Source organism: Malus sylvestris, chromosome 9 (assembly GCF_916048215.2).
Source record: "Malus sylvestris chromosome 9, drMalSylv7.2, whole genome shotgun sequence".
Classification (NCBI taxonomy): Eukaryota; Viridiplantae; Streptophyta; class Magnoliopsida; order Rosales; family Rosaceae; genus Malus; species Malus sylvestris.
In genome coordinates this window covers 13,776,712-13,800,997 of record NC_062268.1, presented here as the reverse complement: position 1 = coordinate 13,800,997, position 24,286 = coordinate 13,776,712, and the positions used below count along the sequence as shown (strand labels likewise).

General features: G+C 36.0%; 1 protein-coding gene and 2 long non-coding RNA genes across 3 annotated transcripts; all 3 read right to left on the bottom strand.

Moving 5' to 3' along the window:
• Positions 1-2,916: 2,916 nt before the first annotated feature.
• LOC126633730 (uncharacterized) lies at positions 2,917-3,460 on the bottom strand. The gene is made up of 3 exons (XR_007627146.1): positions 3,384-3,460; positions 3,193-3,300; positions 2,917-3,055 (listed from the first exon to the last, which is right to left on the bottom strand). It is a non-coding gene; the product is annotated as an uncharacterized LOC126633730 (long non-coding RNA).
• A 6,932-nt stretch (positions 3,461-10,392) lies between these two features.
• LOC126633726 (uncharacterized) lies at positions 10,393-13,671 on the bottom strand. The gene is made up of 3 exons (XM_050304301.1): positions 13,427-13,671; positions 11,148-12,905; positions 10,393-10,983 (listed from the first exon to the last, which is right to left on the bottom strand). Exons 2-3 carry the CDS (start codon positions 12,850-12,852, stop codon positions 10,592-10,594), a joined length of 2,097 nt encoding a protein of 698 aa, XP_050160258.1. The 5' UTR covers positions 12,853-12,905; positions 13,427-13,671; the 3' UTR covers positions 10,393-10,591.
• A 1,577-nt stretch (positions 13,672-15,248) lies between these two features.
• Positions 15,249-16,274, bottom strand: LOC126633729 (uncharacterized). The gene is made up of 2 exons (XR_007627145.1): positions 15,788-16,274; positions 15,249-15,688 (listed from the first exon to the last, which is right to left on the bottom strand). It is a non-coding gene; the product is annotated as an uncharacterized LOC126633729 (long non-coding RNA).
• Positions 16,275-24,286: the final 8,012 nt, after the last annotated feature.

Here is a 24,286-nt window from a genome sequence, read left to right as displayed (position 1 = left end):
ATTCTTTTGCCTACTACTTAAATCTCATAATATTGTTTACTAACTTGACCGTCGGAACACCGATCCCGAATTCAAAGCGTGACAATCATCCCTTAAATCTTGGACTAGTACAGGACCTAACATATTACAAGTCCCTTCCTCCATTGAGCCTTTTTCTTTCTTCTTGTTCTGAAAATCACTTGGATCAAGACCAGTGATAGGAAAATAGGCCAAAGCCCAAAGAAGCCAGGTCCGTTCTGTACGTCTTAACCTCATCTTTAAGAAAGGACAACTTACAATAAGATCAATTTGCTGAACTTTCACCAATCCAGGTTATTTTGAGAACTTGCTAACTCCAGCTACACCTGCCGCGTGCTACCTCCTTTCTCTTTCAAATGCTTTTCACATACCTGCAGCCTTGAGATAATGACTAACTAGTCTTCAAATGCAAACAACGATGAACACTCTGGCCGGATTTTTTAGAATATTCTAAATATTCTGTATTTTGGGATATATTACCATTAAATTTTTGATAAAGATATAACGAATTTTAATTTCAATAAAATAGAATTTTCATTTTTCTTATATGTTGTGGTCTTATAGGCTTGTAATTGAACTACTTTCCATATTACTAATTGGTTTTATGTATATGCTTATAAGTAGTTGAGCTAATCTCTATATTACTAATTGGTCTTATAGTGGAACATCAATTTCTTCATGATATTAGAGCATGTTGTCCAATGTGTGAAGCCCAACAACTGCACATGTTCCATTTCACTCAAGTTGTGTTGTCCACGTGTTAGGCTTGAAAATTGCCACACAAAACGAAGCATGTTGAATCCTATATTGATGAGATGATGGATCTTGCGTGTGCTTATAAATAGTTGAGCTACTCTCCATATTGCAATTGATTTTACGATGGAACCTCAACTTCATCATATAATTTTTATCAATTATATATGCATGTTTTCTTTACAAGTGATATTATTACCATACTCAATACTATAAAGAAAAGAATTTAAACTCAAAACACAATGATTAAAATAAAAAGATCATAAATTCGGCAATCCACCACTTACGTATCCGGGCTTATGTTTCGTATGTTTCACTACTACTAAAAATGGCATAATAGTTACTCCAATAAGGGCCCTTCCATGCATTATAACACAATAGTGTCTAGCCGGACACTTGAGTAGTTGTGCATGCAATTATGTTAAGTTGTTATAAAAGTGTTCATATTTGACATTCGAACGTATTTACTACGATTGACATTGCAATTATAAATGAAAATGATTTCAAAACTTTATATTTTAATAAAAAAATTATCTAATAAATTTAGTAGGACACGAGTAGAGGCTAACAACTTGATGTCGTAACTAGTCTAGTTGGTCCGTCCGAATAAGCAAAATAAAATGTATAAAAAGAGCTTGCATCCTCTGTATTACTGCAGTTGCTGACATAGAGTTAGTCAATGCTTATTCCCCAGATACAGTCATTGCTTCTTCTCTGGAATAAAGACAAAAAGAAAAAAATATAATATAAACATGTGTGCCCAGCGTGCGTTAAGTTTTATAAACATTGTAGTACCGTTAAGTTTCATAAAAAGTGTAGTAAATATCATAAACAATGTAGTACCATTAAGTTTTATAAACAGTGTAGTACTGTTAAGCTTCATAAACAATGTAGTACCGTTAAGTTTCATAAATAATGGAGTAAGTTTCATAAATAATGTAGTAAATTTCATAAACAATGCAGTACTGTTAAGTTTCATAAACAGTGTAGTACTGTTAAGTTTCATAAAAAATGTAGTAAGTTTCATAAACAGTGTAGTACCGTTAAGTTTCATAAATAATGTAATAAGTTTCATAAACAGTGTAGTAAATTTCATAAACAATGTAGTACTGTTAAGTTTCATAAACAGTGTAGTACTGTTAAGTTTCATAAACAGTGTAGTACCGTTAAGTTTCATACACTAGTACAAAACGTCGCGCAAAGTCAAAAAATGTCGCACAAAAATTAGCCCAACGAAACCTTTGTCGCTTACCAACCGTCGCGTCAAGGCAGTGACAGTAGGGTTTGCACAACGAAGAAGTAACTTGCGTCGCGCAAAGTAGTTTTGCGCGACATGGGTCCTATGTTTCGCAAAGTGTCTTTGCGCGACTGTATTTAAATTATAAACAATAATTAATAAACCAATGGAAATCAAGGTAAGAAATATATGCTTTTTAGTAAAATTTTCACTGAACATTGTTTAAAGAATATTTTGTATTATCATTAATAAAAACAAACATATAGCTCATTCATGTATCTCACTACTTCATGCAGCTCGCTACAGTTTATGTAGCTTATCACTCATCTCACTACACCAAAACCACACAACCACATGTTTAATTATGATACAAATATCATAACAATTCAAAGAATATATATGTGTGTATCTATGAAAACAAATGTCAAATTAAAGATGATAGGTTGCATGCCAGGCCTGTAACTATATATATGTGTGTAACTGTGTATCTGTAACTATATACGCAGAAGTTACAGGTAGTGTATAAGATGAGTGAACTTGCCCCTCACCCCTCTTTTTGCCGAGTTTGTTATTAAGAAAACTTTGATAATGGGGTAGCTTTGAGTAAATTAGACACCATTAAGAACTAGAGTAATATAGCGGCACTTACCTGATTTACGGCACTAGAATCCACCGCCTTTAGGTTCTCCAAATAACGAACGGTATCAATCTAAATAGCATCAAAATCATTCAATCTAGTTAGTTTACAAAACTATGCCTAATGTTAGGATACAGTAATCGAATAAAGACCATCCTGTACTTGGCGATTGTGTACATAATCCAAAAATGAAGGCACATTCATATTCTATTTCACTGTCAAGTGGAGTAGATTTCTGAAAGCATATAATGTCCTCATCGTCAATCTGGAAAACGAAGCATAACAGGCAATGAAAAATATGCATAGAAGCCACAAAAGTTAATTCCTATTGTAACAGTTACCTGACTTAGACGAAATGACGTCCACTTGTGAATGTGCTCGCACATGATACAAGGATCAAACTTTATTTCCTGATAGTACACAGACAGTTAAAACTTTAACTCCAGAATGCTAGACCGAACCGTAGCATGCAAATTATACAAATATGTAAATAGTGTAATGACAATTAGTTATGACAGAACTGTTGCTAAAAGAATGTGAAGTAGACCTCATAAAGCTCAATTTCTTCATCAGGGGCAAAACCAGCCAGTTGATTTTATTTTGCTAAAATCTCGACTGGCTTGCTAAACTCTTCACAAAAAACCTACCAACAAAACTGGTAACGAAATTAAACTTAAATCAGCAAGCAACAAATCAAAAGGAAAAACTATTTAGCTCAGCAAAAAGAGCCAGAGATACCCTAGTGTTCGTTTCTCAGGTTCATAAAGCTTAAAGAAAAGCAGGATATCTTCCTTGGTTTTGTCAGGCAGACGAATGGTTTTGTCCGGCAGAGGAATAGGACGTTGATCCTGGAGCATGTCATCGGAGCAATAAAATCATAAGAAAAGATCTTTCATACATCAAGTGTAGCAGCATTAAGCATAAAACCACAGGTCATAACAATGATAGAGTGAGACTGGATTACCAGCCCAAAATCTACTTCCAAAAATAACTTTAGCTTGCAGTTTTTGTGTTTTTTATTTGGTAGACCTTCCAATTTTTTTACCTGCAAAACAAAAGGTCATGATTGGAATGCATAAGGAACCTATACCAAACTCTGACGAACATCAATGAGCACGTCACAACTGTTCGTGGCAGGAATTTCCGCTGGGGATGTTTCCTGGCCGACGAGCACACAGCTCCCCTGGAGGTTGGCGCCGGTTGAGGGCTACTGTCGGGCTTCTGCTTCGTTTCTGGGCGTTGTCGGGCAAGTCTCGTCGGGCAAGTCTCGTCGGGCAAGACTCTTCGGGCAAGGCTCTTCGGGCAAGGCTGAAAGAGAAGGACAAAATTAACTTTGAGAGGTGCCTTTGTGGGGCCTTAGGTATAGGCCTTGAGGCTCACAATCAAGGTTAACATTTAGGTGCTCAGGCGTGCCACTGCCATCTTTAGCATGGCAGATGTAAAATGGTTGTTGTTCTTTCATTGTCTATATATATATATATGTATCCAAGAAACCATGTTTAGTTATAACAGGTGCCTTTGTGGGGTCTTAAATGTAGGCCTTGAGGCTTCCCATTCGTAACTAAACCAGCACTCGAACGCATCATATGTATTCTTGTGATTGTCGGAGTCTTCTAACTATTATATTTCTGATTACCCGAATCCAAGGAATAGAACGAACCCAGATGGGTGCCTTTGTGGGGCCTTAAGTGTAGGCCTTGAGGCTTCCCATCAGAGTTCATTCTTATGCTTAGACTCTTAAGATCGCTGAATAGGATGAATCCAAATGGATGCCTTTGTGGAGCCTTAAGTGTAGGCCTTGAGGCTTTCCATTAGAGTCCATCCCATGCTTAAGCGTTCTATGATAATCATGATATAATAGAAAGCAAACTAGAAGGTAGGTCGATTACTTGCGCCCCAAGTAACTTCGGACTTCTCGTTTATCAAGGATTGTTGTGGATGGGTTAAGTCCACATAAAGTTCTTTTTTATGCCTTGCGGTCAAGGAATTTTAAACTAATCAGATTTACATGCCTGCGGGCTTAGGACTTGGATCTAACTTAAGCATTGAAGATATATTTAAATCAGATCCAAGTGTTGAGAAAGCTTTGTCATCGTGATTTTGCTAGAAACAACTTGCATATAAAAAACATACAACATATCGCTAGACTTTAAAGAAAAAAAAGACAAAGACAGAACAAAGCAGGTCGGGCAAGATTAAACCTTATCAATTAAGGCTGATCGTCTTGCAGGTCCTTATCTTTGTGGTTCTGTCAAAGGTCTGAGAGCTTAGGTGGAGAGGGGAAAGGAGAATACAAAAGGGTGAATCGATACTACAACAAGTTTGAACAAGGTAGCAGAGCTATTACAAAGTTTAGGAGAAAAGATTATCCCGAGGGGGATGAAAGCTTGGGCTGACTACAGCTTCGTTTGAAGGCAAATTTGGCTTTTTGAGCAGAGTTTGTGCTTTTGTTTGTTTGTTTGAGTGTCCTCATTCCTGTCTTCTCTTCCTCCTTTTATAGACTACTCGGTTCGGCTCCTGTAGCAACAGCTTTGCCCGAATGCGGTTTGAGGGTGATGACTCATCAGCTTTATTACATGTAATGCTATCATAAAGTACTTTATGGGCTGTGCAGTCTGATCAGTCTACACCACTTGGTCCTTGGGTAGGTAGGCAAGTGGCCTTTGTGAATTGTATCAAGTCAGAAAAGGCCTTTTCCTACCTTCCCAAGTCTCGGCTGGACTTTGATCTTCTCTTCCTCCAGGCCTCCTTTTGGGCCGACTCCAACTTTGGGCCTAAAGTTAAGTTTTAATCCAAACAACAACACTACTTGTATCTCTTTTTGTCCTCCTCCTCTTGTTCTTTTTTCAACCTTGTCTTAAATAATACAAAGAATGAAAGCTCAGTGAGAGACACTTGAACGCAGAACTTATGCTCTATGTAACATTAACTACCACAATAGCCATCTACCAGAAATGAAGGGACATTGGAATATTTGCATTCTTCTTCACTTCCGAGTGGAGTAGATTTCTGAAAGCATATGATGTCCCCATCTTCAATCTGTAAAAGATAACATCAAACAGTTAACAAGTCGTAAATCTATGACAGCATCAAATTGAGTTAGTTCCTATAGCAAACACTTATTCACATATACCAAGAATGCAATAAATAAGCATTTTACCTAACTTATTTGAAATAAGGCCGTCCTATCAATGCGTTCGTACAAAATACAAAGCTCAAACCATACTTCCTGAATGCAATATATAAAATACTACTTTGGTATGCAATTTAAGAAAGCACAAAAATTGAAATGGGTAGTCCATATTGGTATCAGTTCTATTCACTGATATTTCCATTTTTTTTAACCCATTCTTGGGTGAATTCTCCAATTATATTGGAAAATGAATACAAAGTGGCTCTTTTTCTGTGTATCATGTTATGTATAGTTTCTGTATATTTAGTTTTTTGTATTTCAATATATACACTTCTCAATGGAACTGCAAAATTGGGACAAATACCTATACTGCTGCATGGTATACGAAACCAATCGTAATTGAGAAAGAAAATGTTCAAAAAATAAGTGTATTTGAGTATACTTTAATTCCTTCAATATATATGACTTACGGCAATTCAAATGTATAAATATGTAGACGAATGGATAAGGATCAGAAGGTTGCATCGGAAGAAGACCCCAAGATCGATTAACCAATTACCAAGCTCAGATTCAGAACCAAATAGTAGAGAAGGCGATTAACTTTATCAAGATGCAAACTTTTTTAGTTAGATTATCGCAAAACCCTAAATTGAATTCACTCTCTTTCCGAACCTTTACCTAACCTGCGAGAGAGAGAGGGAGAGAGAGAGAGAGGGAATTACTAGTTACTACGAGAGAGGGAAGATACAGAGTAGGAGAGATGAGCGACAGGGAAGAGACGGACCGAGAGAGTAAGAGGGAAGAGAGACCTATTTTGTTTGGGAAAGTTTAAAAAGACCGCCTATTTTTCACAATTGTACTGGTATAATTTGGTTGACTTTGCGCATCGCATGTATACATTATGACGTCGCGAAAAGTATTTTTGTACAACGAACCCACTATTACTTCACGCAAATTATATTTAAAAAAAAAAATTATAAAATTTATTGAAAACTTGACTTTACTCCACAATAATATATTTTTGTAACAAAAATCCGATCCGAACTACAATAATAAATTTAAAGCTACTTAATAAATAAATATATATATATATATATACATCATTCAATTTCTTAAATATTATACTTACAAACTAAATAAATTTAAGAGTAAATTGTAGCAATGGTCCTTCAACTTTAATCAAATTGAAGCAATGGTCTCTCAACTTATCAAAATGTGTATCTATAATCCTTTTCATCAATTTCATCAAAATTTTGTCAAAATCAGTTATGTTGGAATAACCATTTATATAATTAGGGTCCCTCAACTCATCAAAGTGTGTAGTTATGGCCATTTTCATCAACTACGTCAAAAATTTTGTCAAAACGAGTTGTGTTGGAATGACCATTACTACAATTGGGTTAAAGTTAAGGGACAATTTCTCCAGTTGAATTAAAGTTGAGGGACCAATGGTAATGAATTTTTAGTTGAGAGACCATAGCTGCACGTTTTGATGAGTTGAGGAACTAATGGTAATGGATTTTTAGTTGAGGGACCATTGTTCCAATTGAGTTAAAGTTAAGGGACCATAGCTACAATTTTACTCTAAATTTAAAGCTACTTAATATATATATATATATAGTATATATCATTCAACTTGATGGGATATACATTCTACGAAACTAGTTTCAAAGATCCAACCATCAAACTTGTTTGTATATGCTTCGAGATCGCATACACCAAAAATTGCAAAAAAACAAACATTCAAAGATCAAGTAATGAGACAAAAAATTTTGATGGTTATAAACGAAAAATCACGATTTAATAATCTTTTAACTCTGATTTTGATGATTTTTTACGGCTACACTCATTGGCCTTATATGAATATAATGAATGAACTCGATCTTCAATTTAAAATATTTACACTAGTGGATACCACAAAATCTTATGCTATACTTAATGAAAGTATAAATAAACTCCTAAGTGTTAGTGAATCTATTGTTTTGATGAGATACGCATTCTACGAAACTAGTTTCAATGATCCAACTGTCAAATTTGTTTGTATATGCTTCGAGATCGCATACGCATAAAATTGCAAAAAACAAACATTCAGAGATCAAGTAACGAGATAAAACTTTTCGACGGTTATAAACGAAAAATCACAATTTAACGGTTATTTTGACTTCAATTTTTTATAATTATACTCCTTGACCCTATATGAATACAATGAATGAACTCGATCTTCAATTTAAAATATTTACACTTGCATAAATAAACTCTTAAGTGTTAATGAATCTATTGTTTTTATGGGATACACATTCTACGAAATTAGTTTCAACAATCCAACCGTCAAACTTGTTTGTATATGCTTCGAGATCGCATACGCAAAAAATTGCAAAAAACAAACATTCGGAGATAAAGCAAACCTTTTCGACGGTTATAAACGAAAAATCACAATTTAACAGATATTTGAACTCTTTTGATAATTTTTTATATCTACACTCCTTAACCCCATATGAATACAATGAACTAATTCGATCTTCAATTTAAAATATTTACACTAATGGATATACCACCAAATCTTTATGTTATACTTAATGAAAATATATATAAACTCTTAGTGTTAGTGAATCTATCGTTTTGATGGGATACACATTCTACGAAGCTAATTTCAACGATCTAACCGTTAAACTTGTTTGTATATACGTTGAGATCGCATACGGCCAAAATCGCTAAAGAAAAAAAAACATTCAGAGTCAAGTAACGGGACAAACCTTTTCGACCGTTATAAACGAAAAATTATGATTTGCGTTACGAAGAAGTAACATGTGTCGCGCAAAGTAGTTTTGTGCAACGTTGGGGCCTGTGTCACGCAAAGTAATTTTGCGCGATGTAGGGACCTGCGTCGCGCAAAACTACTTTGCGCAACACATGTTACTTCTTTGTTGCATAAACCTTTGTTTTTTTTGGCAAAAATATATTTTTTAATTTTTAATAAATATTGTAATTAAATTCAAAATAATAATTAATAAAACCAAGAAAAAGTATTTAATTATAAAATAATCACAATAATTACTAAAACTAAATAAAATAGATACAAAATATTAATATTTCTAAACTATAATGTTGATGGCCTTAGTTTTTACTTGTTTATACTAATTATATCATAGAATATACATATTCTAGTTAGTTACACTCGAGTAATTTTGGTGGTGAGATATATGTAGTGTTACAATATGAACACAAGTGTACATGTATTTTGGCTAGATATTGGTTTTAAAAAATCTTATTGAAAGATGTTTTGGTTGTCTTCAAGTTTACAAAGGATTGAGACTAAAAATGAATTTTGAATTACTTAATTGTATTAAAATTGGAAGACGATATGGATTTTCTACAAGGATTTAATAGGAGAAGCATAGCCATCGTTTATCTACATAAAATATGGCATATGCTCAAAAATCAACCCGCTCATTATTGAACTAAAACCTATTGTCTTAGCATTGAGAATTTAATAGTGAGGATAAGATTAGCTTTCAAGATCATGGTTTATGTTGGTTTTCTATATAATTCTTAATTACCTGCGGTGCATTGGATTTACCCTCAGTTCAACCGTATAGCACAAATCAAGGAAATTTCAAGGGGAAACCAAAATTTCTTACAATTTTTTCTGTCTAAATATATAAGTTAACCCCGATAAAGTATTCAAATGCTAATTCCAAATGAAGCCCAAACAAGTCTTCAACAATATATCTACAGTCTCACTCCTTTTAATAGGTAAAATTAATAAAGATTACTTCAAAATTCAATCTCACAAAACTCCACCATTACCAAAAAAGGGTATAGCAAGTAGGCAAAGGTACATATACAAAAATCCCATATGCAATATGAAGAAAATACCTTCAAATTCGTTCTTCAATGATATTTGTATACAAAAATCATGTACAAAACAAATTTAGTAGTTTTAGTTTGAATTCTCAATTCAAAGTTACATATACAAAATCAAATCGCTTACCGGATAGGAATAGATCGAGGAAGGGAGAGGATTGGAGAAGTTTTTGAAGAGAGATAGGGGAGGGAGGTAGCTGCTACAACTGGTTTGCAGTTTCTGCCTCCCAAACTGATTAACTTTGCGCGACGCCACCTGTTTAGCGTTGCACAAACATACTCTGCACAACAAAATTTGCTCCGTCGCGCAAGTTGTCATCGCGCAAACATGTTTTTGTACTAGTGATAAACAGTGTAGCAAGTTTCACAAACAGCATGTGTGATGACGTGCGGGTCTCGCGCATCAGCTTTTTTTTATATTAAAGTGATGACTTTTTCATTAAAATTTAAGTTTTTTTGTTCTTTTTATTAAAGTTTAAGGGTTTTTATTTTATTTTTTATTTTAAGTTTTTTTCATTAAATAATTTTTTGTTAAAATAAATTTAACCCAAACCTTTTTCATGAAAATTCCCTCATTGTTAAAGTTTTCCACTTAATACCATACATGAAACTAGGCAGTTTTTGTAAGAAACACAAGCTGGGTGTAAAGTGCATATCTTAGTTAGTTAAAAATATTTACTCTTAAACCCGAGATCTTATGTTTGATTCTCTTACCATCACTTGTATAAAACAAAAAAAACACATAAACGATATCCAAGTTCAAAGAGTTCATTTCCTAATTTAAACAACCATGAAGCAAATATTCACCAACACCATCTTGTTCTAGTTATAACTCAAAACAAACTTCTAACGTTTAAACTTCAGAAGACAAAACGTCGCTTAAAAGATGTTCTGATTTTTCTGACAAACAGAACGGATCCTCTCTGAATCTTACTCTTCTTTCAGCAACTCAAATGGTTTCCGTCTTTGCAGCAAACCTGGAACAACCTTCCTCGCTGAGAGCTCTAGCACAGTCCAAGTTCATCCACGACGATTCAAGATTTTGGGGCACAACGTCTGGTGCTTCATCAATGATCCAATCATCCATTGGATCAATCTCCTCAGCCTCAACTCCGCTCTTCATACCTGCATGAAACTGCTGTAACTGCAAATTATAATGAACAAATGTAAGATATTTAAGCCGCTGTTGCTCAACAGGATTCCTTCCATTGGTTAGCAGTTTCTCCGCCATAGTCCGTTTGAGCACATATCTTAAAGCGCCATCGCAGTTCTGACTCAAAATTCGAACCGCAAACCTCTGCAGTTCAGGATGATTTTCTCCATAACTAGACCACCACATAGCTGCAATCAATTTAACATAAACTAGTTTCAAATATTGGTTTTTTACCGACCTCAAAACTACCAACGTAATGCCTAAAATTAATAGGCTATTTAAGAAAACATTCAATAGTGTTCTTGAATCTTGATTCATTTGTTTACAACTTTATAACGATATCTGATTTTACCTGGTGGAACGTTTCTTCTTCGAGTTCTGGAACTCCCCTCCTGATAACTACCTTTGCCGTGTGCATACTCCTCCAATTGACGGATAATTAAGTCTTTGATTGGCTGACTCTGGACCAGTTGTCCAAGGCAGCTCAGAAGGCCAGAAGAAACCTCGAAGTCAGGATAAAAGTCACTTGAATAGAAGAGACTCGGGTTAAGATAATAGCCAGCCGCGTGGAGAGGACTGTGGAGAACATTGTTCCATATCTCATCAACAACTTCCCAGATTGGCATGTAATCTGGTTTCTTTTTGTTGAACTCTTCCTTAATTGTCTCCTTTACTTGATCCATTGTTTCATATATGTACCCAATAAGCGGCTCGTCAGCCTCAAAGATCCAGTTTAGAATGCCAATGAGAGGCATAGCTGCGTTCAGGACCATCTCAGCTCCAGTCCAGAAAGAGCGACCCTCAACTAAATCCGCTACCCTTTTTCCCTCCACTCGTGAAGCCCAGGTTGACATGTTCCACTCAGGTGAGGAAAACATGTCTTTCAAGTTTTGCTTTTTTGATACAATGTTCTCCAAAGTCATAAAAGGCATTGCTGACCTTATCTTCGAGGGCTTAATGAGGTCGTGGCCAAGCGTATGTTTCTTCAAAAGCTTCAAAACCGCTTCGTGTCCATGAATGAACTTTGTCATAACCTTGGCCTTATCAAATATATCTCTAGTAGAGCCAATCATCCCAATGTTCTCCAATATCAGTGCAATGCAATGAGATGCACTGACGGTCCAAAACACATCTTTGCACCTACTGCTAAACTCCTTCTGCATTGTACCCGCCCAGCCAGTTGTAGTATCCGCCACAACCTGAATCACGTTTTCAATCCCGACATCCTCAATAACTCCCTCAAGTACCATATACATGGCATCGATGTCACCAACGATGGAGGAAATATCATGGGTGCAAAGATAAATCGGGCCTTGAGGGCAATTGACCAAAAAGTTAACAAGGCTTCGACCCTTCTCATCAGTCCATCCGTCCAACAAAATGCTACATCCAGTGGTAGCCCATGAATCTCTAATCTTTGTCACATACTCTTGCATCTCTTTCACTTCTTCGTCAAGTATCCAACCTCTGAGCTCATCACAGGTCGGTATTTTGTACCCCAGCCGACCAGTCCCAAGAGCAGAACGTATCATTCTTTCAAAGGAAGACGAATTCACGCCAACAAATTCTAACCCCGTTTCATAGAAGAATCGACCAATGCATTTTTGCACTTGCCTCGAAATGATATCCCTTTTTGTTTCCCCATTGTCGCCTTGTTGTGCGCCTCTGCCTCGTTTAGTAACGGAGACATGTACTGCTGCACTATCTTCACACTCCAACTCCAACACCTCTTGGCTTCGATTCTGAAAACCGGCATTTTGAGAAGCTCCACGCTTACAATTCCTCTTCCCTGAAAGATCTGAGGTATTCAGCTCCCCGAATTCCTTTCCAAAAGTTTCTCTTTTTCTTTCAATCACATTGTTTTTCATCAGCTCCCTCACATCAGCCGGAGCACTATTACATGGTAACACATCGCCACGGATTCCTCCGATATGGTACTTCAAACGGGTGGAACCGCTCACCACCTTACCACAATAGTTGCATTGGAATTTATTTTTACTATAAAAAACTGTTCCATGATCATGAACATTGATGGTTCCACTACCCCTAGCATCCATTTTATTCAAAAAAATTGTCCAATGCCCACACCTAGGATTTCAGAAATCTAGGCCTGCAAAATCACCTCAAGATCTTTAATTTATGACCAATTTGTTGCACTTAAAAGAATTAGGCCCTAATGTTCCTCAAACATCAATGAATCATAAACTATAGTGACAATACATATAACCCAATATACATGCAATCGATTTAAATAACCAAACTAACAAAAATAAAAGGATCAAAACAGAAAAACTTAGCCACCAAGGTGGAGAGAAAATATATTTTAAATCTTGCTAGGTACTACAAAAAGAGGGGGAAAAAAGAACCATCTTTTGAGCCTCCTCTGTAAATTGTTCTCTCATACCAAAACTCAAAGATTAGGACCAAAAAGTTAAATATCTTTAGCTAAAATGCCAGTAAAATGGTATATATCATGGTAAAGCCATAACTAAGCAGGACCAAAAATAGCATTCGCAAATACATACATGCAAACACATATATGTTGTCTTAAAGCAAAAAATATAAATAAAAATGCAGAAACACAGAGGAAGATAATAATTAAATTAATAAAAAACACCATGGTAGACATACCTTGAGCTGATCAAGCAAGATTGAAGGTGGATGAGAGCTCTGATGAGAGAGAAAAAGAGGGGGGGGGGGGGGAGGGTTGATCAGGGGTGGGTTAGGGAGAACGAAATGGGACAAAATCAAAGTAACTTGGATAACGAGTGGTACACAACACACACAATGTAAGAGAGCTCTGCAGCAGTAGCTCCTTTGGTGAAAAGCTTTAAACTTTCCTTTGGGTTTCTTCTGTCTCGGACTAGGAGTCGCTTTGTGCATGTTTTCTGCACCGCGCGCCACCTAGGATTGGGAAATTTTTACAACTTAGGCTTTTTTTTTTTAAAAGAGAACTTGGCTTTTAAACATTGATTTCTACTTGTTTTCTTTTTCCTTTTTCCTTTTTTTATGAACAATGAATTAGTTAATTACCAAGGAGAGAATTTATCAAGAGTGATGTTGGCGTTGTGTTTTGCCCCTAGCAAGTGGTAAATTATCCAGATTTCGTCTTTCTTTTCAACTCACTACGTCTTAATCTTAAACTATTCTCTCTTTTATTAGTGTGTCTTATGAAGTATAATATCATTCGTAGTAAAAAATCATAAATTTTCTTCCTATACTTTTGGTAGATATAATTATTTCCATTTATTCTACATTTTTAATTAAATTTTCATGCCAAGTATACCCAAGTTATTTTGTACATTAGGTGCGGGTAATATGACTAGAAGAGAAATGAATTTCTGAAAGAAAAAAAAATTGTGTTGAAACAAATCAATCTTGTCAGCTTAAACGTTGAAGTCAAGTCTCGCATCTGTCATTGATAAAGGCAACCTCATTGTCACCCTCACTTCCAATGCTCTTTTGATGAAGCTGCAATACCAACTCAAGCCCCTCACAACATTATTCATCGACGGTCGTTCGATTTCTTTGTCATTTAAGCAACTTATAGCAATCTTAATGAACTTGTTTAAGCACTCGACTTCAATCTTACCCTTCACATTTGGGACAATGATTTGACCAAGTGTCCCGTCTCCTCAGATTGTTGACTTCATACGTTATAAAACAGCAGCGAGTGGAGTGCGGGGCCCGCAACGCATGCAAGCCGCGTGTATGGTTTTGTAAAGTGATTGTCGTCACATTTTTGTTGAAAGTAGACCAGGGTTGTTGAATCCATTAATTAAAGGAAAAGAAAATGTAGTCGAGTGTGGGGTTGTCGCTAATGCATGGAGGTTATGTGTGTGACTTTGTCAGGCGAGTGACGTCAGATCTGTGTTGAAACTAAAATGTTAGTATAAATATCAGTTTCCTATGCTCGCGATTTTCAACATGATCCAAAATTATAGCTAAAATCTTAATTTTAAGACAATCTTATATATCTGTTAGACTTATTATTAAGTATTCTGCTAACGGATGACATGGTACCAATATGAACAATAATTGAACGCAACCTGAAGTCCACGTTGAAATTAAAATTTCAAAAATTAAAAAATTCAAAAAAAAAAAAAAAAAAACCCACCTGCCTTCTGCCTCCTGTCAACCCCCCTCCCTCACTCCCTCTGCAACCCGCACCACCCTCCCTCATCTCCTCTGCAATCGACACCCACCTCTCCTACCTCACCTCACCTCACCCCCGCTCCCTTCTTTCCTCTGCGCCCACCCAACACTCTATACCCGACCCACCTCAGTTTCATCCCCAAAGAGGTCCAAATCGTCATCGTCATCGCCTCCAGCGGCGGCAGCAACAAGGTCTACGCTTATTCCAATGTTAGGAGCTTTGATCCACTCAATCTCTTGTTCCTTCTCCATCTTCAAGTTCAACCAAAAACATACCAAAAATTTTAGTCCTTCCACATCTACAACTTCTATTTTTCGATATCGATTTCATAGTATAATAAAAGCTTCAAAATTTTTGGTAATCAAGAACTCTAAATAGAGTCAACGCAAGATGAGGACAGTGATGCAAGAGAAGGAATCACCAAGCGGCGATAACTCTGAACATGACGGGAACCACTCATCAACAGATGTAGAGATTAAAAATCTTAAAGCAGAACTTGAGAATGTAAAGATAAAGATGGTAGAGCTGCAGAGTGACTACTCTGAACTGCAACACGAGCAGGAGTAGCAGCCTCAGCCTTGCCGCTGCTGACTCTCACTCCGGCAACCTTGTCGGGGAAGGTGGAAGCGAATTAGGACGAAACGGTGTCGTACCACTTGCTCACATTGGCAAAAGAACCAGCGGGCTTCTCCAACACGGCGGCGTACACCTTGATGTCATCCAAAGTCATCTTGTCTCTGAGATTGGGATGAGCAGTGAATAAAAAACCAAAAATAAAGTAAAATCCATTGAAATATACAGAAAAATAAAGACGAAGAAGAAGAAGAAATTGTTACCCGGAGATGTAAGATTTGCCGGCGAGGAACTCGTCGAGGGCTTTGAGACAGGCATCGGTGTAGAGATCTGAGAAGGTGATGGCCATGGCGATTTGCGAGAGAGAGAGAGAGAGTTAAGAGAGGCGGCCAAAGAGTGAGAGTAGTAGGGCGAGAGAGAGATTAGGGCTGAGATGAAGAATGGGGTTGTAGAGGAGAGAAGGGAGGGTACGGATTGCAGAGGAGAAAAGGGAGGGAGGATGGGTGGGGTTTGCAGAGGAACGAAGGCAGGGAGGGAGGGGGAAGTACAACACGGTTTTTTTATTTTATTTTTTGAATTTTTAGTTTTCACATGGAGCTGGCATCTAATCATTATCCACATAAGCGTCACGCTATCAGTTAACAAGAAATTTAACAGCAAGATTAACGGATGTATGAGACTGTCTCAAAATTAACACTTTAGTATGATTCTGGGATGAAAAAAACTTCATGTATCAAATATTAAAAATTACGAAACTTGAAGGTAATAAACTTATATTTACCCAAAATTTTAATTTTGAGTCCACAGTTCAAAAGAAGATTAAGCCAGTAAAGTCTAGGGCTCGCAACTAACGCATATTAGTAGATATATAAACAGATCGGTTTGGAACAATCTTGAACCATATTCATATCAATATTCGTTTATAATCGTAATATTAGGTCCTGATTGTATTCGAATCTTCAAAATCTGACTTATAATCCTTAGCATCGAATTTAAATCGGATCAGATTCTTATCAAATTTAATTTAAGACCTAAAAATATTAAAATACTATTGATTGCTTTATTCTCTATTTATATTTATGTTTTTAATTATTAAAAATATATGTTGTATACAATATAAAAAAAAGGATATAAGTGTACCTGGCTGGAATGCACATAAAACTAAAATTATTATTACACACACATATAATTAATATGAAATAGTATAAAAATCAAATGATATGTTATATAGATCTAATAATTATCTAGATCAGAACTGTTTATACTAGAATTACATTGGATTCGAATCACATCCGCATTAAATTTGATCAATTGACATGTCTACACTATTTTGTCAAGCTAGGGGTGTCACATTGTCAGAAAATAGCGCTTGCCCTACAAAAACTTGCCCGACAAACATGTTTTTGTCAGCTAAAACAACTTTACTCGACGAAATATTCTTTGCATAAGGGCTAATCTGGTCAACAAGCAGGGTTTACTAAAAACCTTTGAGAGACGGACAACATTTGTAGGGCAAGAAAATATTTGTCGGTCAAGATTTTTGCGCCAAGAGAAAAAAAAAATGACGCAGTGCAATCAGGTTTGCGGGACGAACACTTGCTTCGTGGGCTAAGTAACCTTTGCACGACGCTCACTTTCGTCAGCTTATAATTACAATTTGTTGGCAAAGGACGATGATAACTATGGATGCAAATTTCTTCCTCCTTGATCTTGGACAATTTTGCACCTACAAAACAATTAACACCTTAGGTTAAGGCCAAGAGCCTCACGCGCCCACGATGAATGGGGGGTTTTGGCCGAAGAACCTCCGATGCCAAAGTTAGAATTTAGAGAGAAAGAGTGTTTAGAAAATTTTGGGATTTTTGCCAAAGTGTTGGAATTGGCTTTTTTGGTGAGAATGAGAGTATATTTATAGGGATAGGAGGTGGCTAGGGTTTTTTGGATTTAATTTAGGTTTAATTAGGAGTTACAAAATTGATTATTTGTATAAATGGGGTAATAAAATGGAGAAAAGTGAAAAAGATTAGGAAAATGGAGGTGGCCGGCCTCTTAGTAGTTTTAGGTGTGAATGGGTCTCTTATTTGATAATTAAGGGATTGATTAGGTAATTAATTCCTTAATTAATCAATTTTTTGGGAATATGAAAGAAAAATATCATTTAGCTAATTGATTAGTTAAATAATGGAATACAAAATATATAAAATAAATTAGGTTTTAGGAATTACCTTATAGAAAGGATTTGATGAAATAGACTTTAAATTGTTACCTATTTTGGGCACTTTTGACTTGGTTTAGGGATGATTGCCCGTTGCTCGCACGTAGGAATCCCAGTATGCCTCAAGGGTATTTTTGTCCTCTTTTACCCAAGAATCCACGTGTCGTCTTTTAATTATTTTTGGCTCCACAATAACAGTGTTAAAAAATTAGCGGTAGAGCCTTTACTCGACGGCATCCTCGTGGTTGCCCGAACTTTTCCGTTGGCCAAACCGTAAGTCATGAATTAGGTCCGTACCTTCTTCTTTCTCCCCCATTTCTTCCTTCTCTTCTTCCCCCTGCTTGTGTAACACACACACACTCTCTCATGCACCCTCTCCTTCATCTCTTCCTCTCCCAATTAAATGAAGGTTAGTTTGTTTTTATTTGTTGGACAATTTTTTATTTGAATGTGTGATTAGTTATTTTTTTATTCATGTATGTTTGTGATTGGATTGGAAGTAAATTAAAAGAAAGGTACGTAATTATCTCTTAAACATAAATAATAAGCTTGAATTTATTAAATTGGGATATTTATGTATGTTGAAATTGTGTAATAAATGAAATTTTGAGTTTGCGTGTTATTGAAATTTATGTAAACTAGAAGAATTTAATCTGTGCAGCTTTGTCTAGGAAATTGTGGTATGAAATTTGTTAAAAATTCATAACCATTTATATGCAGTTAACTATGTTGATTAACTTCGTATAATAAATTCGAAAAAAACCTTAGACTCGTTTGAGATTCTGTTGGATTCGCTAGTAGACGCAATATGCGGCTATGCAATCTAACTAAATCTTGAATTGTCTAGTTTGGATAGTTTGGGAGTGCACTAGTATGTGTTTAGGGTTTGCGGTGAACGTGGCTAAGTTTCGTTCGTGGAAGATTCGGTTGTATTGCCCTAATGTTCTTCGGGTCCATTTAGATATTTGTTTGTAATATCTATGTTGTGCACTTAGGGGACCATAGGGAGATGCTGTCAAATTTTTTACGATGGACAATAATCGCGTGAATCACAAACCACAAGTGCACTTTCGAATGAAATAGGATTATATCGGAGGCATAAGGGGGCGATGAAGCGTATACCAAATCATTATGATGACAAAATTCTCTAAAAATGGGCACAATGGACAAAAGGTGGATCAAGTTGCAAGATAGAAGTTGTGACCAATATTTGGATGGGATTGACAATTATATTTAATTTGCAAGCAACCATGTCAATGGTCATAATTGTATGAGGTGTCCTTGCGTGAAATGTGATAACATTGTTTGGAGGACACTCGAAGAAGTATGGTATCACTTGTATATAAATGAAATGGTATACACTTACTCCAAATAAACTTGTCATAGAGAATTGTCCATTACAACGTCAACGTATTCCGGAAGTGAGACAGTTAGGCATAAACCCTTTTCATTTTCCAGGGGTGATCATATTTGGGTTGAAAGAAAATCAGAATGGGTGATTCCATTAGGAAAGTAAGGCGTGACTTGAGGTTATAAATGATGCATGTAAGCTGCGTGTAATATTTTTAGGCAGGTGGCATCAAATTTGTGTTGAAATTAAATTAGAAGGTTAATTCTATTAATTTAAAAGATGTACTACGGTTTATTGCTATTTCTTTTCATTTGTAAGTGAGAGGTCTTAGGTTCGATTTTCGTCAAAGGCGAATTTGAACTACATTATTGTTAGCTCATTGTGAGACTCAGTGGCGAAGCTACAGAGGCGCAAGGAGGGGCGTCCGCCCCTCTGTTCGTTGGAAATCGCCGTTGAGAGTAACAATTTCGCCCCTCTGCTCTGTTGGAATATGGGTTCGTCTGATTGGGGTGTTGCGCTACAACGATGAAGCTGATGTGTTTTTAATTTTTATTAAAACACCTAAGCCCAAAGCGATGTGGTTTTAGACCAATGGAAAAGAAATAAATGAAACGCACGTTTTTGTTTTGAGGTCTGATATTAGATCTCCACCGTTAACCCTCTCTCTAGTCTCCGTCTCTGTTTCACCTAGTCTCTCGCTTGAACTCAAAGGTTCAAATAAGCACCCCACATATGAAAGAGATTTTTTTTTTCTTTCATTTAATCTTATAACTGGTGGTTGAGATTGGCATTGAATATTTGGCTTTATTTATGTCAAAACCTCCCCATCTGTGAAACTTATTCAGCTCTTGGTTGATGGACAATGCATTTTGCAGAGTTATCCTTGATGATTGATTATTTGAAAGAATTTATGAAATATTTTCAATTTTTAGAATAGGTCATATGGAGATGATTTTCTAATTTCTGCTCACATTTCAGAACAACTTGAACATCTGAGGGTCTTGAAGTTGACGTCTTGCCGTAAGTCACTAACTTAAGTTAGCGTCGAATGCTTCGTATGGTTCATTGTGTTTCATGTGTTTATTTCAAGTGTATTCACATATTTGTTATTCAAGTCTTGGTCTAGTAGCAAACCAATCTTTCAACTTGTATGCCCTTCTCCATTTGGTCAATACTCTCTAATCGGTGAAGCCTGTTGAAAATAGCATTTCTGGTTTTCTGTGGCAGTCAAATGGAAAAATGATTTATTTTGGTTTTGTTGTGTATTTCTTGTGGCTGTTGTTGTAAAGAACATTTTCTTTTTCGTTAAGTTTTATTGGGACCTTTTAATTAACCTTTGAAAATTCGCCCCTCCTTCCGACAATTTCTAGCTTCGCCATTGATAAGACTTAGCTCACTTCCCACCCCTTTAATTTGGATAATATCGTTTATTTAAAAAAAATGAAACTAATGAAGTGTGAGGACCACATCTAATTCTTGCAAAAATATGCTCAAGAGAAAAGTCAGTTTCATTTTCTTATCTCATTTCATACATCGTAATAGGACCAAATTTATTTCAATCAGAAAGTAGTGGTACATCATGTGTTTTTATATAAGTGGTGGAAAATTTAATTTTTTAAGTTATTAGTTTTTTGACACATATATCTTACTATTGTATAATGACACGTAGTGTACTACTTCGTGTTCCGGTCACATTGAAAAATCTCTTATGACTAGCACGCTACTGTAAAGTAGTGAAAGAGTGAAATATTTTGAATCACTGTATCATATGAGTGACTTTCTTTTAATGTGCATCTTGCTTTGAGAGAGAAGCTAGGAAAAATATGTTATTAAAATAAGATTATTGGCATTCTAAAATTTTTATTTTGCATTCTAAATTTTATATATTTAGAAATAAAAATATATTTGTGAAGTGTGCAAAATGAAATTTTTAGATTGCAAATAAAAGTTTTCTTAAAATAAACTAGCATTTGCCTATGAACACATTTTTTTAGAAAATGAGAAGGAGAGAGGGAGAGAGAGAATGTGGGGGGAGTGGGAGATATTTTTTTTTTTAATTATATATAAATTTTTTTATTTTTTATTTTAAATATTGAAGGTATTTTAACATCACATATAGATGAGGTTTCAATAAAAAACAGTAAATTTTGGACTAGTGAAATTACATTATTGCCCTTTTTTTTGTGTGATAGAAACTAATTTGTCTTTTCATCCTCTTTTACTTAACAAAGAGAATTTTATTAATTAGTAGATATTATTGCCAACATCTTTAATTTTTTTTTAATTAGTAGGGGTGGTTGTGGTGGGAAAATATTATTTTTGGTTTTTAAAATTTGATGATGAGTGGGCGAGTATAACAAGTCCCAGGAAATAATGTGTGCTTTTGTGCGTATTGTGGGAGTATATTTATTTATTTTGTAGAATATGGATTATTCTACATTGTTGTAGACTTACCTTATTCCTTCCTCAAAAGTCACAACATTTTTAAAGATCATCATATATATGAGACTGAATTACAGTACGTAATTCCCATTTGGTAACCAAAGTTTTAAAAGACGCTAGGTTCTAGTCTGGTAGCGGATTGTGACCCAGCGACTAGGTGGTTAGGCGGACTAGACGGAATTAAGTAAATCTACTATATTTCATGTAAATAAGTATATGTCTATACGGGGGTGTAGTCAAACTCAGATTTGAAAGGATCTTAAAAGACTTTAAAATCCTAGTGTAGTCAATTACAAGATTTTAAAGGATTTTATAATCCATTCAAATCTAGGTGTAATCAGTTAAAAGATTTTAGGATTTTAAAATTCATTCAAATCTAAGTGTTTTAAAAAAAAAGATTTTGGAGGATTTCAATAAGTTGTGGATTTTGTGGGATTTGAGAGCAAGAAGTATATATAACCAAGACTAAAAAGAATTCAACCTCACCTCCTAGGATTTCAAATCATTTTCCATGTGGGTAGTCCTCAAATCTCTACCAACCCCAGCCACACATAGGTAACCACCTATACTTTGGTGGAATATCTTATTATGACCCTTCGACCTTAATTAGGCATGTATGATCATCGAAGGACATGATCGATCTAGGATTTTGGTTAATATTACTTTCTCGCCATTTTGATTTCTTAATGTCTATGGTACTACAAGCACTACTAAAGTACCACAACGTACGTCTGTGGCAAAAGGGCATTTGGTAGTGATGGTTGTTGGTGGTGTAGTGCTCAAAAGCTCACCAAAGTTATGTTGATCTATCAATTGAGAAAGAGATGGAGCAGTGCTTGTGTGAAAGGGGACCCGAAAGGGGAGGGGATAAAGTGGCTATCGAGTACAGTAAGGCAAGGGGAAAGATTTTTTTTTTTTTTTTCAATAAAAAAATTATATGAAAATCCACCACAATCTACAAACTAAATCCATTCAAATTCTTTAAAATCCATATGAATTTTGTAGGAGTCTTAAATCCTCCTAAATCATATCAAATCTATCACTTTTAAAATCCTTTAAAATCTTAGTTTTTTTTTTTTTTTGTCGAAAGATAAAAATTTTATTAAAAATTAAAGTAGAACCGTTACATTTGCATCTTCTGCTAAAATATTAAACAGGAACTCAGGACCTAATTCATCCCAGCCAAATCTCCCGCCATGCTTAACGACATACGCCGCGATTGAATGGGCTGCACGATTGCAATGACGAGGGGTAAAGCAAAACCTTACCAACGGAAAAACACAAGTCATTCTCCAAATATCTTGGATATAGACCTCCAGATTCACATCAACTGTCGTCTCCTTATTTAACATGTTGATCAAGCCTTTAGAATCCGATTCCACCACCAAACAGGTAGTTCCCGCCCAAACCTCACTCCCCACAAACGACTCCAAGCCATGTCTAATTGCCTAAGCCTCCGCCATAATGACGTCCCCGAACCGTCCCCCTCCTACTCCTCCTGCGAGCAAAGGAATACCTGCAAAGTCCCTAAGAACCCAACCAACCCCTCCCTCTCCCGTGGCCTTTTTCCAAGCAGCATCACAATTCAATTTCAACGTTCCAAACACCGGTTTTTGCCACTGTATTGGCCCTTCCTCTTCCCCCCTCTCCCCCTCCACGATGACATCCCCATACCTCACCCCTCCCTCCCCGATGACTGCCCTACATCCCCCCCGTACCCTATCCCTCATATCACTTCCCAGAGCCTTAGCCTCCCCCCTTCCCGAAAAATCCATAGCAGTTCGAAACTCCTCCACATGCCGCTGCCAAAGCTCCACTACCACCAAATATATGTAATTTCATCAAAAACAACAAAATAGAATAACATATATATTATGAAGTATTGAAACATAATGAAAACATGGGGAACAAGCATATAATATGTGTTTATTTAAGTATTTAACAAGTCTCTTACAATTTATTGAAAATAAAATAAAATGCAAATAAAAGTTATTTATTTTCTTCTAAGTGAGTCGCAACCTAGGCACCCCTAGGAGGGTCTGGGCGGCTAGGCGAGTGCCTAGATGGTATAGGTAGGTGCCTCAGCAGGTCTAGGCGCCATTTCTTAATTTTCAAACGTCTAGGCATTAATCGACGATGACCAGCCGCCTAGCGCCTAGGTGACGCTAGGCGGGGATTTTTAGAACAGTGATAGTAACAAAAAAGAAAGATGCAACAAGGCGCTAGGCGGGGATTTTTAGAACAATGATGGTAACAAAAAAGAAAGATGCAACAACAATTAGATGTGGAAATTTTATTAAATTTAAACTCAGCTGAAGTTGAGACTTTTATTCATACATCTGGCTAATACACAATTAATGAATTGAAGCTGTTGTGGATCGTTGAAATTTGGATTGTCCAAGCTCTCTCAGGCTCACAGCTCTAGCTATTGGTTCTGCACCAACAATGGTTACCTTCAGTTGGAGGAATCACTCTACAAAATCCACCAAGTGGACCCACATGTTCGATGCAAAAAACATTGCAGTCCGGGTACGAGGAGCATATCCCCAAATCTTTCAAAGTTTCTGCAGATGCATGCCCTGCAAATTCAACACACAAAAAAATAAAAATATTTAAGATAATAAAATTTAAAAATAAATGATTCCTTAATTCCTTCTTTTCAAGTGCAAATAAGGTGTGAATTATACACACTATCACTATTATTTCCACCATGGTTATTGACTATATTGTACAGTTCACGTGTTTTACAAAAAT

Coding starts and splice junctions, on each gene's coding strand:
- LOC126633726 (XM_050304301.1), bottom strand. CDS start 12,852: ATGGATGCTAGGGGTAGTGGAACCATCAATGTTCATGATCATGGAACA. Junction 10,984..11,147: donor AAGAAGAAACGTTCCACCAG/GTAAAATCAGAT, acceptor AATTGATTGCAG/CTATGTGGTGGTCTAGTTAT.